The sequence below is a fragment of the Oryx dammah genome, unplaced genomic scaffold (assembly GCF_014754425.2).
Source record: "Oryx dammah isolate SB20612 unplaced genomic scaffold, SCBI_Odam_1.1 HiC_scaffold_23, whole genome shotgun sequence".
Taxonomy (NCBI): Eukaryota; Metazoa; Chordata; class Mammalia; order Artiodactyla; family Bovidae; genus Oryx; species Oryx dammah.
The window spans coordinates 56,958,563-56,980,095 of record NW_024070207.1 but is presented as its reverse complement, the minus strand read 5'-3'; the positions used below and the strand labels follow the sequence as shown (position 1 = coordinate 56,980,095).

General features: G+C 47.6%; 1 protein-coding gene and 2 non-coding genes across 3 annotated transcripts; all 3 read left to right on the top strand.

The window, feature by feature from the left end:
- The first annotated feature begins 6,204 nt into the window (after nt 1-6,204).
- Nucleotides 6,205-21,169, top strand: DKC1 (dyskerin pseudouridine synthase 1). The gene is made up of 16 exons (XM_040265505.1): nt 6,205-6,317; nt 6,949-7,016; nt 7,463-7,549; nt 12,008-12,099; nt 12,294-12,478; nt 13,112-13,176; nt 13,466-13,592; nt 14,244-14,374; nt 14,822-14,965; nt 16,276-16,396; nt 17,545-17,663; nt 18,250-18,353; nt 19,082-19,160; nt 19,787-19,906; nt 20,230-20,320; nt 20,758-21,169. The coding sequence occupies exons 1-15, from the start codon at nt 6,302-6,304 to the stop codon at nt 20,290-20,292; spliced, it is 1,521 nt and encodes a 506-aa protein (XP_040121439.1). The 5' UTR covers nt 6,205-6,301; the 3' UTR covers nt 20,293-20,320; nt 20,758-21,169.
- On the top strand, nt 14,513-14,646 carry LOC120882694. Its single transcript, XR_005725554.1, has one exon. It is a non-coding gene; the product is annotated as a small nucleolar RNA SNORA36 family (small nucleolar RNA).
- Nucleotides 18,880-19,011, top strand: LOC120882696. The gene has a single exon (XR_005725556.1). It is a non-coding gene; the product is annotated as a small nucleolar RNA SNORA56 (small nucleolar RNA).
- Nucleotides 21,170-21,533: the final 364 nt, after the last annotated feature.

Genomic DNA, 21,533 nt, shown 5'->3' with positions numbered 1-21,533 from the left:
CTGTCAACCTGTCTCAGAGTTTTGGGCCCCTGGATTTTCATGGGGCTTATCTTTCACTTGGTGGTGAAATACTTGCTAGATCCTGGGCATCTGGTCCATTTGGCATGATGTCTTTAATGGGGCAGGCCAGCATGATGGTTTGGGGAAGAATGAGATGATCCACTCAGTCGGGGACTTCTTTATGATAACGTGCCAGATAATTGATGGGACAGTGCCTGGGGCTTCCTTTGATGATTTTTCCATCATTGGAATTCTTCCAGCTGCCAATTGTGTTGGTTTCCAATTATGCAGTCAGGAACTCGGTGTCCACAGGTAGAGAGATCCAGACTAAGATTCCATCTCTGACTAGTGGACCACAGTGGCCTCTATGATTCCAAGGGTAAGTCAGAGGCAGGTTAAGAGTACATACTTGCAGTATTCCGTGTACCTGGCCTCACCCTTGCTTGAGAGCTGAGCTTGTGAATTGACTGGATCTGGAAATTCGATGAGAGGCCATGATTTTCCATGGTGGTGATTAAAGGCAGGCTGCTGTTCACCAGACTGAGCGTTTTGGTCGGTGGTGATCTACTACAGATATGTGCTACAGTCCATGGGGTTGAAGAGTTGGACATGACTGAGCTGCTGAACAACAACTATATATAAATGGGCTTCCCTGGTGGCTCAGGTGGTGAGGAATCTGCCTGCACTGTGGGAGACCTGGGTTCAATCCATTGGTCAGGAAGATCCCCTGCAGAAGGAAATGGCAACCTATTCCAGTATTCTTGCCTGGAGAATTTCAAGGACAGAGGGGCCTGACGGGCTACAGTCCATAGGGTTGCAAAGAGTTGGACATGACTGAGTGACTAACACTTTCATTTTTCATCAGTTCAGTTCAGTCACCCAGTCATGTCTGACTCTTTTTGACCCCATGAACTGCAGTATGCCAGGCCTCCCTGTCTATCACCAACTTCCAGGGCTTACTCATGACAGCATGATCAATCACCCCAAAGATCCTTGGGAGTGAACCATCTTAGTTCCAGCTTCCAGCCCTGCTGTGTGTTGTGTTACCTATCCTGTTTCTATGGGATTTAGTGCCACCACTTACACTCTGCTTCTCTGGGATTCCATCCTTCCCACTGAGAGCACAAGCCTGTTTCGATGGCAAAACCTCCCACCTCCTTCCTGAGACTAGTTCTCCAGAATGTTCACCAAAGTCTGTCTCAGTGTTTTGCTGAAAGGAATGTCACCCAAAGGGATGACATTAGTTAAGGGGTGAGGCAGTGGGTTGCACATGACAATTCATTCCAACATCATCCTCCTCAAATCTTGGGATTGGAGACAACAAGGGATGGGAGGAGTAGGTTATAAGAATGGGCATCCCCTTGCTTGGTAACTGACTAGGTCATATCATTATAAGGTCTCCAAAGAAGGTCGAAGCAGCCTCATCAGACAGGGGAGGAGGAACCACTTCTGCTGGTAAGGGGGGATCTGGAAAGGTTTAGGGTTTGGCCACCTGATGCAAAGAGCTGACTCATTTGAAAAGATGCTGGAAAAGATTGAAGGTGGGAGGAGAAGGGGACGACAGAGGATGAGATGGTTGGATGGCATCACCAACTCAGTGGACATGAGTTTCAGCAAGCTCTGGGAGTTGGTGATGGACAGGGAGGCCTGGTGTGCTGTGGTCTATAGGGTTGCCAAGAGTCGGACATGACTGAACGACTGAACTGAACTGAAGGGTTCAGAAGTCACAGATTCATTCAACACATACTTCCAGAGCATCTTCTAGGAGCTGTGCAGAGAGCCGTGGACAAAATAGACCAGACTTTCCTGGCTTCATAAGGTGAACATTCTGGTGAAGAGACAGACAATAAAAAAAGGTCCACTGAAGGCAGAGGGAACAGCAGATGGCAGAGCCCTAAGAGCATGTGTGCCTGGGGAGTAGTCTTAACAGTTAGAGGCACCGCGGCCAGAGGGGTGAGAGTATGGTCATGAGCAGAAGCAAGTGGGCTCAGAAGAGGAACTGATGGCAGTCACTGACAGCTGTCATCAGCATTTTGACTCTTACTCTTAGAGAGATGGGTTATCCATTGGTTTGGGCTGCTGTAACAAATTACTCCCAACTGGGTGCCTTTATTCTTTAATAAATTAATCTTTAATTAAAAAAAATTCACTGTGATTGGAGTGGAAAAGGAAACAGCCACCCACTCCAGTAGTCTTGCCTGAAGAATCCCAATGGACAGAGGAGCCTGGCTATGGGGTTGCAAAGAGTCAGACACGACTGAGTGACTAAGATTTTATTGGAGTAGAGTTGCTTTACAATGGTGTGTTGGTTTCTGCTGTACAGTGACGTAATTCAGTTATACATATACATATCTCCACTCTTTTTTAGATTCTTTTCCTATGTAGGCCATTACAGACTATTGAATTCCCTGTACTATACAACAGGTACTTGTTAGTTATCTATTTTATATATTATATATCTATTTTTATTTATCTATTTAGTTAACTATTATTAGTTATTGATTTTATATTTTATATATAGTAGTGTGTATATGTCAGTCCCAAACTCCCAATACATTCCTCCTCATCCTTATTCCCTGGTTTATGTTTGAAATCTGTGACTATTTCTGTTTTGAAAATGGGTTCATTTGTACTGGGTGGCTTTAAAGAACATTTATTTTCTTACCGATTTAGAGGCTGAAGTCTCAAATCACTCCAATCTCTGCCTCTATGTTTACACGGTCTTCTCTTCTGTCTGCGTCCTTTCTTCTCTTCGAAGGACACTTGTCATTGGATTTGGGGCCCACCTGAGTCATCCAGGATGACCTTATCTGCAGATGCTTCAGTGCAGGACCTCTGCAAACACCCTTTTTTCAAATAAGTTCATATTCATAGGGTTCAGGGGTTAGGATGTATCTTATGGGGGCAATCTTCATCCCATTAGAGATGGGACGCCATTGACGGGATTGGAGCAGAGAAGGGACATGGCCTGACTTATAGTTTCATGGTGTCTCCAGAGGCTGTGTTGAGAAGACAATAGAGTTGGAACAAGCAGGAGGAGGGAGGAACTAAAGAGGAAGAAATCTAGGAGACAGATAAGGATGGCATGCACTCCAATGATAGCACCGAGTGTGGGGAAAAACCATCAGGTTCTGGATCTGTTGAAAGCAAAGGTGCCAAGCTTTGCTAAAAGATCAGATGAGGAGTGTTGGAGAACCATTAGTGAGTTCCTGAAATTTAGCTAAATACGTATCAATAAAGCATTACAAAATAATGGGGGGGTGTAATGGAATGCTGGTGGATTGGTTGACACTGTGGACTTTGTATTTAAACAAAGTATGTATGAAACATTAAGAAAATGTAAAGAATATTTATTCTCTTACAGAGAATAAACATTCTTATGTATTTCATTAAGGCTTATGTATAAAACATTAAGTTAGAGTATTATTATGATTACCTTGGTATACAACAAAATAAACTGTAGATAGAATAAAAGTTAAATGAGGAAAAACCAATTATATATGTGTGTATATATGCGCACACACACACACACACACATATATATATATATATGAAAAATCCAACCAATCCATCCTGGAGGAGATCAATCCTAAGTGTTCATTGGAAGGACTAATGTTGAAGCTGGAACTCCAATACTTTGGCCACCTGATGTGAAGAGCTGATTCATTCTAAAAGACTCTGATGCTGGGAAAGATTGAAGGCAGGAGGAGAAGGAATCAACAGAGGATGAGATGGCTGGATGGCATCACCAACTCAATGGACATGAGTTTGGGTAAACTCCGAGAGCTGGTGATGGACAGGGAGGCCTGGCGTGCTGCAGTTCATGGGGTAGCAAAGAGTCGGACATGACTGAGCAACTGAACTGAACTGATGAAAAATGAAAGCGTTAGTCACTCAGTCATGTCCAACTCTTTGCAACCCTATGGACTGTAGCCCTCCTCTGTCCTTGGAATTCTCCAGGCCAGAATACTGGAGTGGGTTGCCATTTCCTCCTCCAGGGGATCTTCCTGAACAACAGATTGAACCAAGGTCTCCCACAGTGCAGGCAGATTCCTTACCATCTGAGCAATAGGGAAGTTGTTGTTCAGTAGCCCAGTTGTGTCCAACTCAGCAACCCCATGGACTGCAGCACACCAGGCCTCTCTGTCCCTCACCATCTCCCAAAGTTTGCCCAAGTTTATGTCCATTGCATTGGTTATGCCATCCAGCCATCTCATTCTCTGACACCCTCTTCTCCTTCTGCCCTCAATCTTTCCTAGCATCAGGAACTTTTCCAGTGAGTCAGCTGTTTGCATCAGATGACCAAAATACTGGAGTTTCAGCTTCAGTATCAGTCCTTCCAAAGAGTATTCAGGGTTGATTTCCCTTTAGACTGACTGGTTTTATCTCCTTGCTGTCCAAGGGACCCTCAGAAGTCTTCTCCAGCACCACAGTATGAAGGCATCAATTCTTCGGCACTCCACTTTACCGACCAGCTCTCACAACCATATGTGACCACTGGGAAGACCATAGCCTTGACTATATGGACCTTTGCCAACAGAATAATGTCTCTGCTTTTCAACACTGTCTAGGTTTGTCATGGTTTTCCTGCCAAGGAGCAAACATCTTCTGATTTCATGGCTGCAGTCACCATCCACAGTGATTTTAGATCCCAAAAAGAGGAAACCTGTCACTGCATATATTTTAAGCCACAAATAAAATGGAAAAATTCCTAATCTTTGGATGGCACAGGAGGAAATGGAAGAAGAGCCATAGTTGTCTTCTTCTGTCAGTAGCAGCTTGTTAGAAAAGATGATGGTAAAAATTCCATTGACAACAGCAATAAAGAAATAACTCCAGATCAATCAAGTCTATGGGGGCTAGGTGTAAGAATCCCCACTTGAGAGCGAGAAGAGAAGTGAACAAAAGGAAGAAGGAAAAGAGCTGGAACCTGGAGCTGCTAGTTGCTTGGCGGTCCAGTACTGCCGCGGTGAGCGACCTGTGAGTGTTGATCACTTCACCTGGAGCCCCATTCAGTTAAGTCGCTCAGTCGTGTCCGACTCTTTGTGACCCCATGGAATTCTCCAGGCCAGAATACTGGAGTGGGTAGCTTTTCCCTTCTCCAGGGGATCTTCCCCACCCAGTGATCGAACTAATGTATCCTGCATTGCAGGTGGATTCTTTACCAGCTGAGCCACAAGGGAAGCCCAAGGAGACCCGTAGTGGACCTGCAATCCAGCTGTGCTGTGACCAGAAAGCATCCCCAGAAGACCTGGTACAGAAAAAAAAAAAAACAACCAAACAAAAAAATGGTAAAATATGTCATTCATAATGTGCATTGCTCATATGCTGAAACGACAATATTGCCGATCGTTGTGTTAAATACAGTCTGTTACTGAAACTGATGTAACCTTCTATTTGCTTTTTTTTTTTAAGTGGATGTTGGAAAATTTAAAAGTCCACAAGGGACTCGCACTCTGTTTCTATTGGGCAGTGCCGCTCTAGCAGGATGGAAATTAGAAGCTGCAAAGCTCTATGTGCCTCGACGTCTGTCTTCATTTCGGCATCGGGACTGATCCGACAGCCACTTTGAAGGGTCAGGGGTGGGGAAGCAAGGAAAGCTGAGACACGTGCCCAGGTGCCCAGTTCAGTTCAGTTCAGTCGCTCAGTCGTGTCCGACTCTTTGCGATCCCATGAATCACAGCACGCCAGGCCTCCCTGTCCATCACCAACTCCCGGAGTTCAGTCAAACTCACGTCCATCGAGTCGGTGATGCCATCCAGCCATCTCATCCTCTGTCGTCCCCTTCTCCTCCTGCCCCAAATCCCTCCCAGCATCAGAGTCTTTTCCAATGAGTCAACTCTTCGCATGAGGTGGCCAAAGTACTGGAGTTTCAGTTTTAGCATCATTCCTTCCAAAGAACATCCAGGGGTGATCTTTAGAATGAACTGGTGGGCCCAAGTTTCACGTAAAAAAAAAAACCGGTGAGAAAGACTAGAAATTAGCCCGGCCACGCCCACAGCTAAGCCCCGCCCAGGTGGGCTGCGCAGGCGTTCCCCGGCCGGCCCGCTGAAGGCGGGGCGAAGCCCAAGGCGCCCGCGCGGCGGTGCGAGCGCGGGCCGCCGCGGCCGCCAATGAGATGGTGCGGCCGGCCAGCGCGCGCTGGGGACTCCGCGCCGCCTCGCCCCGCCCCTCTGCACGACACGCACGGGGCGGCGCACAGGTGGGCGGGGCCTAGCGGCGCAGCCTGACGGCGGCGGGAGCCTGCAGGCGCTTCCTTGGCGGCGGTGGCCCACGCGGCTCGCGAGCTCAGCGGGGCAACATGGCGGACGCGGAAGGTGAGGGCGGTTCTCCGGTGGCTGGCAGGCCGGGCCCGGGTCGCCACCTCCGATGGGGGGAGCCGGGGGTGGGGGGTGGCAGACATCGAGGCTAGAACTGTCCGCTGGCTCCAGCCGCCGCGCCTCCTGCCGACCTTGTCGCTTGGCCTTGGCTCCACGGGGTGAGGGCGAGAGATTGAGAGGCCCCCGCGGTGACGTGACGCCATGAGGCCCAGGCCTCCCGCCGACAGGGCCTGGGTCGCGCTCCCCCGTTCTGCCGCCGTGGTCAGCGCCGCGCAAGGAAGGGAAGAGAAGGGGCCAAGGGGCTCGGGCGGGCGCGGAGCTCCCAGGCGAAAAAGAAGTTCTAGGGGCCCCAAGCCCTTGAGGACCGTCGGACGGTCCCTGATGGAACTTGCGGGCTGAGGGCTTTTCAGCCCCGCGCGGCCACGTGGTGAACCGGGCTGTAGGGGGACACGTGCGGCTGCTGTCGCGAGCCCGCCCGCCGCTCCGGGCACTGGCCTGACCCCCCTCGCTTTCCCTACGAGCCTATACCAGACGGCCGTTTTTCAGCTGCCCTGATGCGTCCTCTATTTTCAACTCGATCGCCTTGATTTTCGGGGAAAACTCCCAATTCTTGTGTGTGTTTTTTAAGTCCTTATTTTGCCGAAGAAACACAAGAAGAAAAAGGAGCGAAAATCATTACCAGAGGAGGCTGTGGCGGTGAGTAGGAATATTTTTACTCTGCTCCGACTCAAAAGAAAGGTTTCTTAGAGGCCAGATTGCAGAAAAGAAGTGTTTCTAAAGATTTTGAAGGAACGGGGTGTCATCGTGAGATAGAAACTACAAAGCTCTATCCAGCCTAGGTCTCTGCTGTCAGGCACACTTTGCTAAATGGTGTTGCCCACAGTGACTGCTTTCCCTGAAATTATCTTTCTTACCAGACCCACTATCCCTCTTTTCTCTTAAATTCGCTATTCCCATCTTGGTGCCACTTCACTTATTTTTCTCAATTCTTCATTCATTTCTTCTCTTTCCTATGGAGATCTCAGTGAACAGGCATAGACACCTTGTTTTTTATTGCACAGGCATAGACTTTGGTGGTTGTAATGGAAGGGTTCAGATTCAAGTGGGTAGTCTTAACAAGTTGTGTTTCTGTCCTCTGGAAGGAAATACAACATGCTGAAGAATTTCTCATCAAACCTGAATCCAAAGTGGCTCAGTTGGACACTTCTCAGTGGCCCCTGTTGCTAAAGGTATGTGTTTTGCATCAGCTCAATGTGTGGCTTTTATACTGTTTCTGAGTATTAAGCAGTTGATTAAACATGGATCCTGGACTTAGGCAAGGCTAGATAAGGCTGCCTAAATCAGTGTTCCTCAAGGTAGTTGAGATGAAGACCTGAGGTTTTTTGTTTTTTTTTTTTTTTTTAATTTCCAGTGTACCCAACACTTGTGGAATACAGGTAAATTTTGCAACAGTGTGAGACTGCTATCAAATTTTATAAACAATTCTCAATTTCTGTACTTTAGTTCAGTTGCTCAGTCGTGTCCGACTCTGTGACCCCATGAATCGCAGCACGCCAGGCCTCCCTGTCCATCACCAACTCTCGGAGCTCACTCAAACTCACATCCATCGAGTCAGTGATGCCATCCAGCCATCTCATCCTCTGTCGTCCCTTTCTCCTCTTGCCCCCAATCCCTCCCAGGATCAGAGTCTCTTCCAGTGAGTCAACTCTTCTCATGAGGTGGCCAAAGTACTGGAGCTTCAGCTTTAGCATCATTCCTTCCAAAGAAATCCCAGGGTTGATCTCCTTCAGAATGGACTGGTTGGATTTCCTTTGCAGTCCAAGGGACTCTCAAAAGTCTTCTCCAACACCACAGTTCAAAAGCATCAATTCTTCCGTGCTCAGCTTTCTTCACAGTCCAACTCTCACATCCATACATGACTACTGGAAAAACCATAGTCTTGACTAGACGGACCTTTGTTGGCAAAGTAATGTCTCTGAGTTTGAATATGCCATCTAGGTTGGCCATAACTTTTCTCCCAAGGAGTAAGCGTCTTTTAATTTCATGGCTGCAGTCACCATCTGCAGTGAGTCTGACACTGTTTCCACTGTTTCCCCATCTATTTCCCATGAAGTGATGGGACCGGATGCCATGATCTTCGTTTTCTGAATGTTGAGCTTTAAGCCAACTTTTTCACTCTCCTCTTTCACTTTCATCAAGAGGCTTTTTAGTTCCTCTTCACTTTCTGCCATAACGGTGGTGTCATCTGCGTATCTGAGGTTATTGATATTTCTCCTGGCAATCTTGATTCCAGCTTGTGTTTCTTCCAGTCCAGCGTTTCTCATGATGTACTCTGCATATAAGTTAAATAAGCAGGGTGACAATATACAGCCTTGACGTACTCCTTTCCCTATTTGAAGCCAGTCTGTTGGTCCATGTCCATTCTAACTGTTGCTTCCTGAACTGCATACAGATTTCTCAAGAGGCAGGTCAGGTGGGGCTGGTATTCCCATCTCTTTCTGAATTTTCCACAGTTTATTGTGATCTACACAGTCAAAGGCTTTGGCATAGTCAATAACGCAGAAATAGATGTTTTTCTGGAACTCTCTTGCTTTTTCCATGATCCAGCGGATGTTGGCAGCTTGATCTCTGGTTCCTCTGCCTTTTCTAAAACCAGCTTGAACATCAGGAAGTTCATGGTTCACGTATTGCTGAAGCCTGGCTTGGAGAATTTTGAGCATTACGTCACTAGCATGTGAGATGAGTGCAATTGTGCGGTAGTTTGAGCAATCTTTGGCATTGCCTTTCTTTGGGATTGGAATGAAAACTGACCTTTTCCAGTCCTGTGGCCACTGCTGAGTTTTCCAAATTTGCTGGCATATTGAGTGCGGCACTATCACAGCATCATCTTTCAGGATTTGAAATAGCTCAATTGGAATTCCATAACCTCCACTAGCTTTGTTCGTAGTGATGCTTTCTAAGACCCACTTGACTTCACATTCCAGGATGTATGTCTCTAGATGAGTGATCACACCATCGTGATTATCTTGGTCGTGAAGATCTTTTTTGTACAGTTCTTCAGTGTATTCTTGCCACCTCTTCTTAATATTTTCTGCTTCTGTTAGGTCCAGACCATTTCTGTCCTTTATCGAGCCCGTCTTTGCATGAAATGTTCCCTTGGTATCTCTAATTTTCTTGAAGAGTCTTTCCCATTCTGTTGTTTTCCTCTGTTTCTTTGCATTGATCGCTGAAGAAGGCTTTCTTATCTCTTCTTGCTATTCTTTGGAACTCTGCATTCAGATGCTTATATCTTTCCTTTTCTCCTTTGCTTTTCACCTCTCTTCTTTTCACAGGTATTTGTAAGGCCTCCCCAGACAGCCATTTTGCTTTTTTGCATTTCTTTTCCATGGTGATGGTCTTGATCCCTGTCTCCTGTACAATGTCACGAACCTCATTCCATAGTTCATCAGGCACCCTGTCTATCAGATCTAGTCCCTTAAATCTATTTCTCACTTCTACTGTATAATCATAAGGGATTTGATTTAGGTCATACCTGAATGGTCTAGTGGTTTTCCCTACTTTCTTCAATTTAAGTCTGAATTTGGTAATAAGGAGTTCATGAACTGAGCCACAGTCAGCTCCCAGTCTAGTTTTTGTTGACTGTATAGAGCTTCTCCATCTTTGGCTGCAAAGAATATAATCAATCTGATTTCGGTGTTGACTATCTGGTGATGTCCATGTGTAGAGTCTTCTCTTGTGTCGTTGGAAGAAGGTGTTTGCTATGACCAGTGCATTTTCTTGGCAAAACTCTATTAGTCTTTGCCCTGCTTCATTCCGCATTCCAAGGCCAAATTTTCCTGTTACTCCAGGTGTTTCTTGACTTCCTACTTTTGCATTCCAGTCCCCTCTAATGAAAAGGACATTTTTTTGGGTGTTAGTTCTAAAAGGTCTTGTAGGTCTTCATAGAACCGTTCAACTTCAGATTCTTCAGTGTTACTGGTTGGGGCATAGGCTTGGATTACCATGTTATTGAATGGTTTGCCTTGGAGACGAACAGAGATCATTCTGTCATTTTTGAGATTGCATCCAAGTACTGCATTTCGGGCTCTTTTGTTGACCATAACGGCTACTCCATTTCTTCTAAGGGATTCCTGCCCGCATTAGTAGATATAATGGTCATCTGAGTTAAATTCACCCATTCAGTCCATTTTAGTTCACTGATTCCTAGAATGTCGACGTTCACTCTTGCCATCTCTTGTTTGACCACTTCCAATTTGCCTTGATTCATGGACCTGACATTCCAGGTTCCTATGCAATATTGCTCTTTACAGCATCGGACCTTGCTTCTGTCACCAGTCACATCCACAGCTGGGTATTGTTTTTGCTTTGGCTCCATCCCTTCATTCTTTCTGGAGTTATTTCTCCACTGATCTCCAGTAGCATATTGGGTACCTACTGACCTGGGGAGTTCCTCTTTCAGTATCCTGTCATTTTGCCTTTTCATACTGTTCATGGGGTTCTCAAGGCAAGAATACTGAAGCTTCACTTTACAGACATTTACTGGTTTGTGGAGTAGTACATGCTTTACAGCATAGGTTTCGATGCTGAGACCCCTTTGGGTCAGGCACTGTGTGACCTTAGGCTAATCTTGACCTCTCTGAGGCTATTGGCAAATAATACCTCCTCTTTCAGAAGGCCTATTGAGGGTTGCAGGAGGTGATCCATGAAACATGCCTAAGTGCCCAGCGTGTATCACATACTCTAGAAGTTACTGACTATTTTGTTGGGTTTTTCATAAAGTAGTTCAGTAATGAATAGTTAAAATTTCGTTACTGATATAATGGGTGCCAGCTATGAGATTAGGAGGTAAGTTTACTGAAAGACAGGATTCCTTGGTGGCTTAGATGGTAAAGTGTCTGCCTACCACGCGGGAGACCCGGGTTTGATCCCTGGGTCGAGAAGATCCCCTGGAGAAGGAAATGGCCACACTCCAGTATTCTTGCCTAGAAAATTTGAATCAACCAATAAATAAGAGGTTAAATATGAGATTTATTTATATAATTCAATGCAGTTGAATTTCTGCTTGGCCAGATGTGTCTGCTATTTAGATAGCATCTGGTTCTCTTATTTTTACATGTTGGCAATAGTCCTACCATCATGGAATGTACAATCTAGAGGTGGGAGATACAGGCAGTTAAAAAAAATAATTGCTGCTTGTGGGAAGTACCAACTTCATGAAGCTAATGAACTTGCACTGAAGGGAGCGTTTTCAGACTGGTGGTGGAAGCTTGGAAAGAGCAATGAGAAGCAGATATAAGGAGTGGAATGGGAGCGTTGAAGGCAGGAGTGAGCTGGTCAGGTGTGAGGAACCATGTTACCAGTCATCCTCCAGCTGGCTACCTTTGGTGCCTGAGAAAATCAAAGCTAGTCCATATTTTACACATAAGCCCGTGCGGTGAAGCCACATTTGTAGGACCCCAGGAGGTCTTTCTGGAGGAGGGAGAAAATTTGTCTTCTTCTTACTTGGGTAATTTCTCCAGCATGTGGTGGGGCTTAGCAGTCTGCCACAGCAGATAATGGAAATACAGAAGCAAGATCCAAAACAGGAACCCAAAGGGTCGCCTTATCATGGTTCGTAGTGGTCCTGACTTAATTTTCCACATGTTAATGATTTATTGCTTATTTTGTGTTGTATCGTTGCTTTCTAGAATTTTGATAAGCTAAATGTAAGGACAACACATTACACACCTCTTCCTTGTGGTTCAAATCCTCTGAAGAGGGAGATTGGGGACTACATCAGGTAAGCGTGTTGGGAGCAAGCACACACTTCTTTGCTCAATGACCCTTTCACATCAGTTATTCAAGGAGGTGGTGACATGCCCTCAATATATATGATAACCTGTGCCCATGGTCAACACTTGGTTTTTACTCTGCAAATTTAGTTTTCATCCGAGGCCCAGAGTTGATGACACAGTAATTTCTTTCCCAATCTAGGACAGGTTTCATTAACCTTGATAAGCCCTCCAACCCCTCTTCCCATGAGGTGGTAGCCTGGATCCGGCGAATACTTCGGGTCGAGAAGACGGGACACAGTGGAACCCTGGATCCCAAGGTGACTGGTTGTTTAATAGTGTGCATCGAACGAGCCACTCGCTTGGTGAAATCACAGCAGAGTGCAGGTAAATCAGAATGGGAGGAAGGACGGGGTAGCTTGAAGATGGGAAGTCTTTCTGTGTTTCCTTGCCCTTCTGCATGTGGCTTTCAGAAGTGATTTCTTACGTTGGTAAAATCTTACAAACCCAATTTAAAAAAAAAACAGAAGCAAGGGATACTCTGGCTTGGTATGTGCCTTCTGTTTTCTGCCAGATCCTGATGAGGTTGCCTTGTTGGGAGTTCTGGGTGCTTTTGACAAACATGTGGAGCCAAGTGGATCTGCTTCTAGCCCTGAGGCAGAGCTGAGTCCAAGTCTGGCTGCAGGCCTGTCACTTCAGGCTCCTTGAAATACCCTGCAGCTTCTGCCTAAAATAATGCTTCCTTGTTGTCATCAGGGAAAATTATTCTTGGCCTTGCAAGGTGCCCTCCAGACAGGCTGTTCACAGGTGTTCTTGTCCTTCTCAGCATGTTGAGAGTTGAACCTACGACATTAGGGTCTTCGTTCCTTTCCTACATCTGCACCCTGAAATCTGTCTTCCTGCAGATTTGATAGAAATTTTCCTGCTTTCCGTGGCTGCACAAGATTACGAGTGATACAAACATATAGGAAATAACAGCAAACTCAGTGGCCACACCTGACTACTCTTGTCATTTTACAGGCAAAGAGTATGTGGGGATTGTCCGGCTGCACAATGCTATCGAAGGGGGGACTCAGCTTTCCAGGGTAAGTCTGTCATTGGAGGGAAGCCACCTGAGCCACTGGGCCAACCTGGGCAGGTGACTGCAGACGGCAGAGGCACTTCTGCTCATGTGCCTTCTGAGGAGAGGCTTCTGATCAGTCCTGAGCCACCCATGTGGAGATGCAGAAGGAATCAGAAATTGAAAAGGCCCTTTTTAGTGATTGCAAGAGAACTTCTGTGTGTCACTTGTGCCCTTAAACTCCTCAAATCTGCCCTTTGATCATCTTTGAGAGTCCATGCAGTAAGAGCAATTTCGTTTGTGTTTCTTGCCAGGCCCTAGAAACCCTGACAGGTGCCTTATTCCAGCGACCTCCACTTATTGCTGCAGTAAAAAGGCAACTCCGAGTCAGAACCATCTACGAGAGCAAAATGATAGAGTATGACCCTGAAAGACGATTAGGTGGGTCCTCAAGCCTGTGGGGCACTGAGCTGACACAGAGCACTCTGGTGTTGAATGAATTTTCCAGAATCAGAATCTGGTAAAAGTAGCTGCCTTGAGTGTATGGGGTAGTTGTGGCTTGTGTCATCTCCAGTTTCACTGCTGCAGGTAGAGAATAACTGGGTTTCTCACCTGGTCATGTGTTTACTTAAAGAAAGTGAAGTCGCTCAGTTGTGTTCAACTCTTTGCGACCCCATGGACTGTAGCCCACCAGGCTCCTCCATCCATGGAATTTTCTAGGCAAGAGTACTGGAGTGGGTGGCCATTGCCTACTCCAGGGGATCTTGCTGAGCCAAGGATCGAACCCAGGTCTCTCCCACATTGCAGGCAGACACTTTACCATCTGAGCCCCCAGGGAAGCCCACCCTTTTATAATAAAAAGTATTCAGTGAGTTAAGCATAGAAGAATAATTCCTCAACCTGATATGGGTATCCATAAAGAAAGACTTAAGTAAACATCATACTCAATACCTTTCTCCCTAAGGGATTCCCTGGTGGGCTACAGTCCATGGGGTTGCAAAGAGTCGGACACAACTGAGTGACTTCACTTTCTTTCTTTCATGTGTTTACTTAGGAAAATATGTTCTACTTTTGTGTGTGCGTGTGTTTTAGGAATCTTCTGGGTGAGTTGTGAGGCTGGCACTTATATTCGGACGCTGTGTGTTCACCTTGGTTTGTTGTTGGGAGTTGGTGGTCAGATGCAGGAACTCCGGAGGGTTCGTTCTGGAGTCATGAGTGAAAAGGTATGTCATTGGTGGGAGTTGTTTTTTTTTTATTTTTAAGGAGTTGTTTTTTTTTTTTTTTTTCTTAAAGCCGGCTGATACTTAGATCTTCCAGCCCTTGGTAGAACTCTACCTACTTCCCATCCTAGAAAGGGCAGTTTCCAAAGTGTTGAGTTCAGTGCGGGGCAGCTTCCCTGTTCTGTTAATTAAACTTTGGGACATTAAAACACAGGGTGGGGTGTGTGTGGATGGAGACTGTTACTCTCTATTCATTTACTCCCTAGCCTACAGATATGCCTGCTTAGGTTTACTAGACCACCAGTTACAGAGGTGACTGAAAACAGACCAAAGACTAGCTTGGACTAGCAGGCGAGACAAAACTGATTCAGTGTCTGGAAGTGTGAGGTCCATTTGCCTATTGGGGGTACAATGGCACTTGATTAATTTTCATGCGCGGCTACTTCCCAGGACCACATGGTGACGATGCATGACGTGCTTGATGCCCAATGGCTGTATGACAACCATAAGGATGAGAGTTACCTGCGGCGAGTCGTTTACCCTTTGGAAAAGCTGTTGACGTCTCATAAACGGCTAGTCATGAAAGATAGTGCAGTAAGTTCTGTTTGCACAAAATGGGAGCCCAGGAGAGGAGATGTGGTCCGTGGCCTGAAAATTTCATTCTATTTAAAGAGATAAAATAGGATTTTGTGATCTTACAACCACTATTTTCCTTGGGGTTTCTTTTCTTTTTTTTCTGGTTTTGTATATTGGGCACTGGATTAATTTATTTTTGTTAATGGAAGTATTTATAATTAACTTTATTAAGTGAAAACCAAATATAAAGTAAATTTTAATATTGGGCCTAATTCCATAAAACATTTAGAGTAAGTAACTTGGTTCAAGAAATAGACTGTTAGTGGTACATAAAATTTGCTCTTCCATAAACTGGTAGTTTTGCATGTGCCTAAGACACCTTGGGTTGTTTTTTTTTTTTTTAACTATTGCTAGAAAAAGTTGTTTTGATGGGGATAAAAGATTGAGATTAGAGAGTTGGCTAGTTCTCCTTTCGGAATCTCCATTAAAGGCTTTGTTGAAATAAATCCCAATTTGAGGCCATAAAACGTAAACATCGTGGAGATTATCAAGCCTTTTTTCTTAGTATGCATACTAAATAATCTCATAGAAAGTAATCGTGTATATATTTAATAATTTGAGCTTGTTCATTCATACTCAGATCTTAAACTGTATACATGTTTGACTGTATAGATGTTAGAGTGTATAATAAAAGACAAAAACCTGAAGAGGCATACCACAGTTGCCCCTGTGATGACAGAGAAAACAATACACAAGACAAACAACATGAATGTGATTCCCTTTTGCTGTGGTCAAATTAGTGGCTTCTGGGGGAATTTCAAGGGAGGGGAGAAATGTGGCGAGTGAATACAAGACCCTCAGGTGGATTGGACACTTCGAGTGTGGGCAGACTCAGGGAGAGTTGGCCTTGGTATGTATCTCTGGGTCCGTAAAGGACATGTCAAAACGTGTAGGATTGGATCAGCAGGCCTTAGCAGTGTTGCTTGTTCATTCCTTTGGGGATGTAATTATTACCTAGGAATATGACCTGGGGAGGTAGTTATTACCTAGCTCTGTTATGGTGTTTTCCCTTCATGCTGAGAAATAGAGAACAGGTAAACTCTGAACAGGAGTAGCGACTTCCAGCCCTGGTTACATTTCTGAATCAACCTGTGGTGGGTGGCGGCTGTGATCCAAGCTGCATGGCAGCCTGTGGATGCCGTCGTGCCTCTGGCATGGGTAGGGGGTGCTCACTGGTCCCCCCGACCTGCTCTGGCCCAGTGCGGGGTGGGGTGGAGGGCAGGGGCCACCCTGTGACGGGGGCACTCATGGGATTGTCATCCCGCCAGGTGAACGCCATCTGCTACGGGGCAAAGATCATGCTCCCAGGTGTCCTGCGCTACGAGGACGGCATTGAGGTCAATCAGGAGATCGTGGTCATCACCACCAAAGGGGAGGCCATCTGCATGGGTAAGAGGCAAGCGGCCCTTGTCCGCTCTGCACCATCACAGCCAGGCTCCCTTGGAGGGCATGCCCGAGGACTGGCCCCGTGGGGTGACCGAATAAATCCCTGTGTTCCTTGGGGTCTGTGGGGTGGTCACAGCCCAAAGGTCCGGTTCAGACAGGCATGTGTGAGAAGGGGTCAGCGGGGTTTCCTCTTGTCTCGCCAGCTGCTGTCAGGAGCCTTGTCTCAGTGGTTTAGCTCTCCAGTAAGAGAAGAAATCATCAACAGGTGGGGAATAAAGGTGGTAACTGCGGAACCTTCAGTCCACTCCCTCTCTGTGCAATGCTAACTTGCGCAACTTTAGCTACTGTTGGATTGTCCCCATCTGAGCTCCAAGCATGACATGTATGTCTTTGGGGTTTGTTATCAAGGTGGCCCTTCCCCTCTGGCTGCTGGCCACTCTGTGGCCACCTTGATTGTGCATAGCTGGAAAGGGATCCTGATGACACACTTTATTCCTGGTGTAAATAATGCACATTGAAGAGCTTTGGATATATCGGCCTGGCCAAAAAATGGATTTGGATTTTTCTGAGACGTGTAACTGAAAAACGCAAATGTTTTGGCCAGTTGAATACCTCTTAAGAAGTCTCCTCTGAGGATGTCCAAAGCATAGGTTTTGATGAGTGTGATTAGTATCAGTATTTTTTTGCACTTGATAAGTGGAACATGATTTCACAGGCTGTCTTCCCCTGATGGTGGATTTTCTCCATATGCAACTCTCCGCAATGGAAACCTCAAGGCAGTAGATCTTAACAGTTTTATTTCAACAATGAGATTGTTTTCTAAAAAATCATCTATCTGTTTGGCTGTGTTGGGTGTTAGTGGCAGCACACAGGATCTTTCGTTGGGCTATGCGGGCTTCTCTCTGGTTGTGCGTGGTCTCACTGCTTGTGGCACCCTGGCGTAGGTGCCCTGTGGCATGTGGGATCTGAGTTCCCCAACTTGGAATTGAACCCGTGTCCCGTGTATTGGAAGGTGAATTCTTCACCACTGGACCACCAGGAAAGTCCAAGCTTACAAGTTTTCACGAAGTTTGTAAAACTTGTATAAAATGGCAGCATTTGGCCTCATTGGTTATCAAGTCTTTCCTTTTATCTCTTTCCAACGCCTGCAGCAATTGCATTGATGACCACAGCAGTGATCTCCACCTGCGACCACGGCATTGTAGCCAAGATCAAGAGAGTTATCATGGAGAGAGACACTTACCCTCGGAAGTGGGGTTTAGGGCCAAAAGTAAGTAAGTGGGACTGGGCCTGTGCCCTGTGCAGCACTGTATTTTGCTTTGTTGAATACTTGAGCAGCTCTTGGTGTGTCTCCACTGCCATATCCTGGCATCGTGCCAGGGTCTGGGAATTCAGTGCTGGTTAGAAATTTGCCTCACTTGGACCTGAGAATCTTTAGGCTAAGGGAATTGTAGATGGACCTCAGTCCACTTGCACCACAGAGTGGTGACTTTCGGCATAGTTGAGGGCCCTGTGAAGGGGTGTGGCAAGGTCCCTGGCACCTCGAGTCCACCATGAGGGCTTTGGCCTGGTCAGGGAATCGGGGCAAGGGATCTCTGCTTGAGCCACTCCAATAGAAATACATGATGTGAGATATTGAGGTGAAGTGGGGAGGGAAGCATCTGGGGCCGCTGGAATGGCAGGTGGTACAAATGAGACCGCAGAGGCTCCCAGGAATACAGCAAGCCCTTTGAGAGTCGCATGTCTGCACCCATGGAAGAGGGTGAATTCTGAGTGCTCTGCTATGTGTGTGTGTGGTTATGATACCTGCTTTGCGTCAATACTATTGTAACCTGGACACCCTGCCGGTCCTCCAGGCAAGTCAGAAGAAGCTGATGATCAAGCAGGGCCTTTTGGACAAGCACGGCAAGCCCACCGACAGCACACCTACCACCTGGACACAAGAGTACGTCGACTACAGGTGAGGGTGGCTGTTGGCCAGCCCTGCAGTGGACAGGGGGCCTGCCTGGATGCTGGGGTCCCTTGACGGCAGGGGAGGAGGGAAGGGCGTGGAGCTCTGAGTGCTGGATGCTGCCTCCCGGCCACTCTGGTGAAGACCTCAACTTAATTCAGTTCAATTGCTCAATTGTGTCTGACTCTGCAGCCCCATGGACTGCAGCACGCCAGGCCTCCCTGTCCATCACCAACTCCCGGAGCTTGCTGAAACTCATGTCCATTGAGTCAGTGATGCCATCCAACCATCTCATCATCTGTTGTCCCCTTCTCCTCCTGCCTTCAATCTTTCCTAGCATCAGGGTCTTTTCAAATGAGTCAGCTCTTCACATCAGGTGGCCAGAGTGTTGGGAGTTTCAGCTTCAACATCAGTTCTTCCAATGAGTACAGAGCCAGATATGGAGGAAACGTGCTCAGGGAAGGGCTGTTGGGACTCGCCTTGGGGGCTGGCGCTGAACCCCAGCCGCCCCGGGCAGGTCAGGGCATTGGGCCCCACGCAGCCAATGGTTATCCCTTGTCAGCCTGGCTTGTGGGACTCTAGATGGAGTCAGGCTGCGAGTGGCAGTGGTGAGCTCTTCTGTCCAGCATCAGTATTCTGATGGTGGCTTTCGACTGGCTGGATATGCCTTTGTGCAGCCGGACCTCTGAGAACAGCAGGTCTGCGACCCTTACCCTTTGCTTCTGCTCCTCTCGTAGCAATTCTGCCAAGAAAGACGTGCCACCCAAAGCAGTCAAAGCCACGCCAGTAGTTGCTGAGGTAGTGAAAACCCCAAAGGTGAGTGGTGTGCTGTGCTGGCTTTGGAACACTCCCAGCCCCACCAGCTGCTGGTCTGTTGTGTCTGTTGTGGGGTTCTGTTAGCCTGGGGCTTAGACCGGCCTGGGCTGCTGGCTGAGCTCAGGCCACAGCCGTGGAACAGAGTGGCAGGAGCATGTTGGAATCGAGATGGGGACACTCGGGGCCAGGCGGAACTCGGCAGAAGGCCAGTGAACACCTGTGCACGTGGTGGCTTCAGGGCTGGGGGCCACTGGCATCAGATGGCACAGTGGCTTGTCTGTTACTGCGGGTGGCACTGAATGTCCTGGAAAGGGCCTGCCATGGAACCTGGCAGGTGGGGTTCCTAACCCACCTGCTCCCTCTGAGGGCTCCCGGGAGCACCCCAGGGAGGAGGCGGCCTTTCTGTGTTGCCCTTGCACTCCGGCAGTGCCCTTGGCTTCCTGGCCTTCAGGCATGACAGTCTCTGAATGCCTGCTAAACCAGGCCCCTTCAGGGGTTTTTGCAAACTTCCTGTTGGATCCCATCAGGATCCTCTTGGACTGGCTCCCCACCTTTTGTGACTCACTGAAAACGTTCTCGTCCACGTTGGTCTCGGATCTAACGTGCATCCGTGGTCTCCATCTTAGCGGAAGCGAGAGAGCGAGAGTGAGGACACGTCCCTGGTGGCTCCGCAGGCAGTCAAGAAGGAAAAGAAGAAGAAAAAGAAGGAGAAGGCCAAAGCTACTGTGGATAAGCCAGGAGCTGGGGTGTGTGCAGGCAGGCCCAGGACCTGGGCCCCCCCTGGGTCCCTGAGAGGGGAAGGCATTGCCCACTGCCCAGGAGGGAGGAAGGGATGGGCCCAGGTTTCCTAGCATCGGCTCAGTTAGGATTCTGTGTGTGGTGGGTTGGGAGTCTGCGGAGCTGGGGAGTGTGAAGGCAAAGGCATCAGTGAAAAACTCAGGACGATGATCCACAAGATTGATGTCACCCAGGACATCCGGGTCACAAGCATCACCTTCTGGTTACCCCAACGGGGTGGGACTGGGGAAGTGGTGGTACTTATGAAATGCTTGCTTGCTTTTCCTCCCAGGACAGTGACAGCACCAAGAAGAAGAAGAAGAAGAAAATCAAAGTTGAAATGGTCTCCGAGTAGGGGCAGCCACGTGTGGCACAGCATCCAGGTGGGAGGAGCCATCAAAGCCTTATTGTGAACCTGGAGCTCCATTGGTCCTCGAGGGAGGGGACCTGAGGTCCCCAGAAGGGTGGAGAGGCCAGCATGTGGGAGCAGCTCAGAGCCCTTGCTGACGCCCCCTGGCATGGCTGCCCCATCTTGTCCTGTTGTAAGGACCCTGGTGAAGGGGGTGGACTGGGTGGCGTCTACTGCTCCACCCAGGAGACTCACAGCACCTCCCCTGCAGATCCAGCGCTGCCCAGTGCCCACCCACGGCTGTTTCCCGGGGCTGGCTGACCATCCTGGGCCTCTCCCAGTTGGCTTCTCCACTTCCCTCGTCTAAAAAGTTTCTAAACAAAAAAAAGGCGGTTCCACAAAATGGTCTAGAGCAAGTGAAAAAAAAAAAACAACCATGTTATTGAGGGGATAATCTTTTTTTTTTGCCAGTGTGCTGAGGACAGCGGTCTCGTGTCAAGAGTTCCCTCGGTCACCTGGATTTCCTTTCCAGGTGGAGGCCTGGCTGAGGGTTCTGGCACGCTTGTCTTGTATGCTCTTTCCATGCCCTCCCCTGTGTACACTTCACAGCTTGTACATATACACACCACCTCAGGCACCTGATTCCACCTGGCTAGTTGTGTTTGTGAGCTCAGTCCCCCCCCCCCCCAAAAAAAAAACCCTTCCTCTAGGCTTTGTTTACTCCTCCGTTTCTTTCCCTGCTGGGAGAAGGTTGTAATTTTTACTGATTAAATTTCCTTCTGAAGTTTTTTAAGTATTCCTGTTGGATTTTTCTAATGTTGATCTACAATTTAGCAGAACAACAACAAAAAAAGACATGGCAATTAAAAATGTAGAGATCTTTTATGTCCTAGTGGAAATGTGGTGCTTTTCCCTTTTTCTGTGTCCGGTAACATTTCCCTTAGGGCCTGGCGTGGAATCAGATACTCCAGCATCTTCAAGATGGGATAATCGCCAATTTGGTGATCTCCACAATCACAGGAGAAAGGTTCTCCGTGTTTGTGGTAGGCGGGAGGTGGGGGACAAGGGATTGTTTAGGCACCTGCAGACATCTGGGCTCAGACACCCACGCCAGGAGCCGCCGAAGCTTGTGCTGATGGCCAGGGAGGTGATTCGGAACCAGAAACAGTATGTGGAGTTGGTGGGGAGGGGCGTGCGAATGCAGCAAGGGTCAGGGCCACGTTCCCAGTGATGGTTTCTGGTGGCCT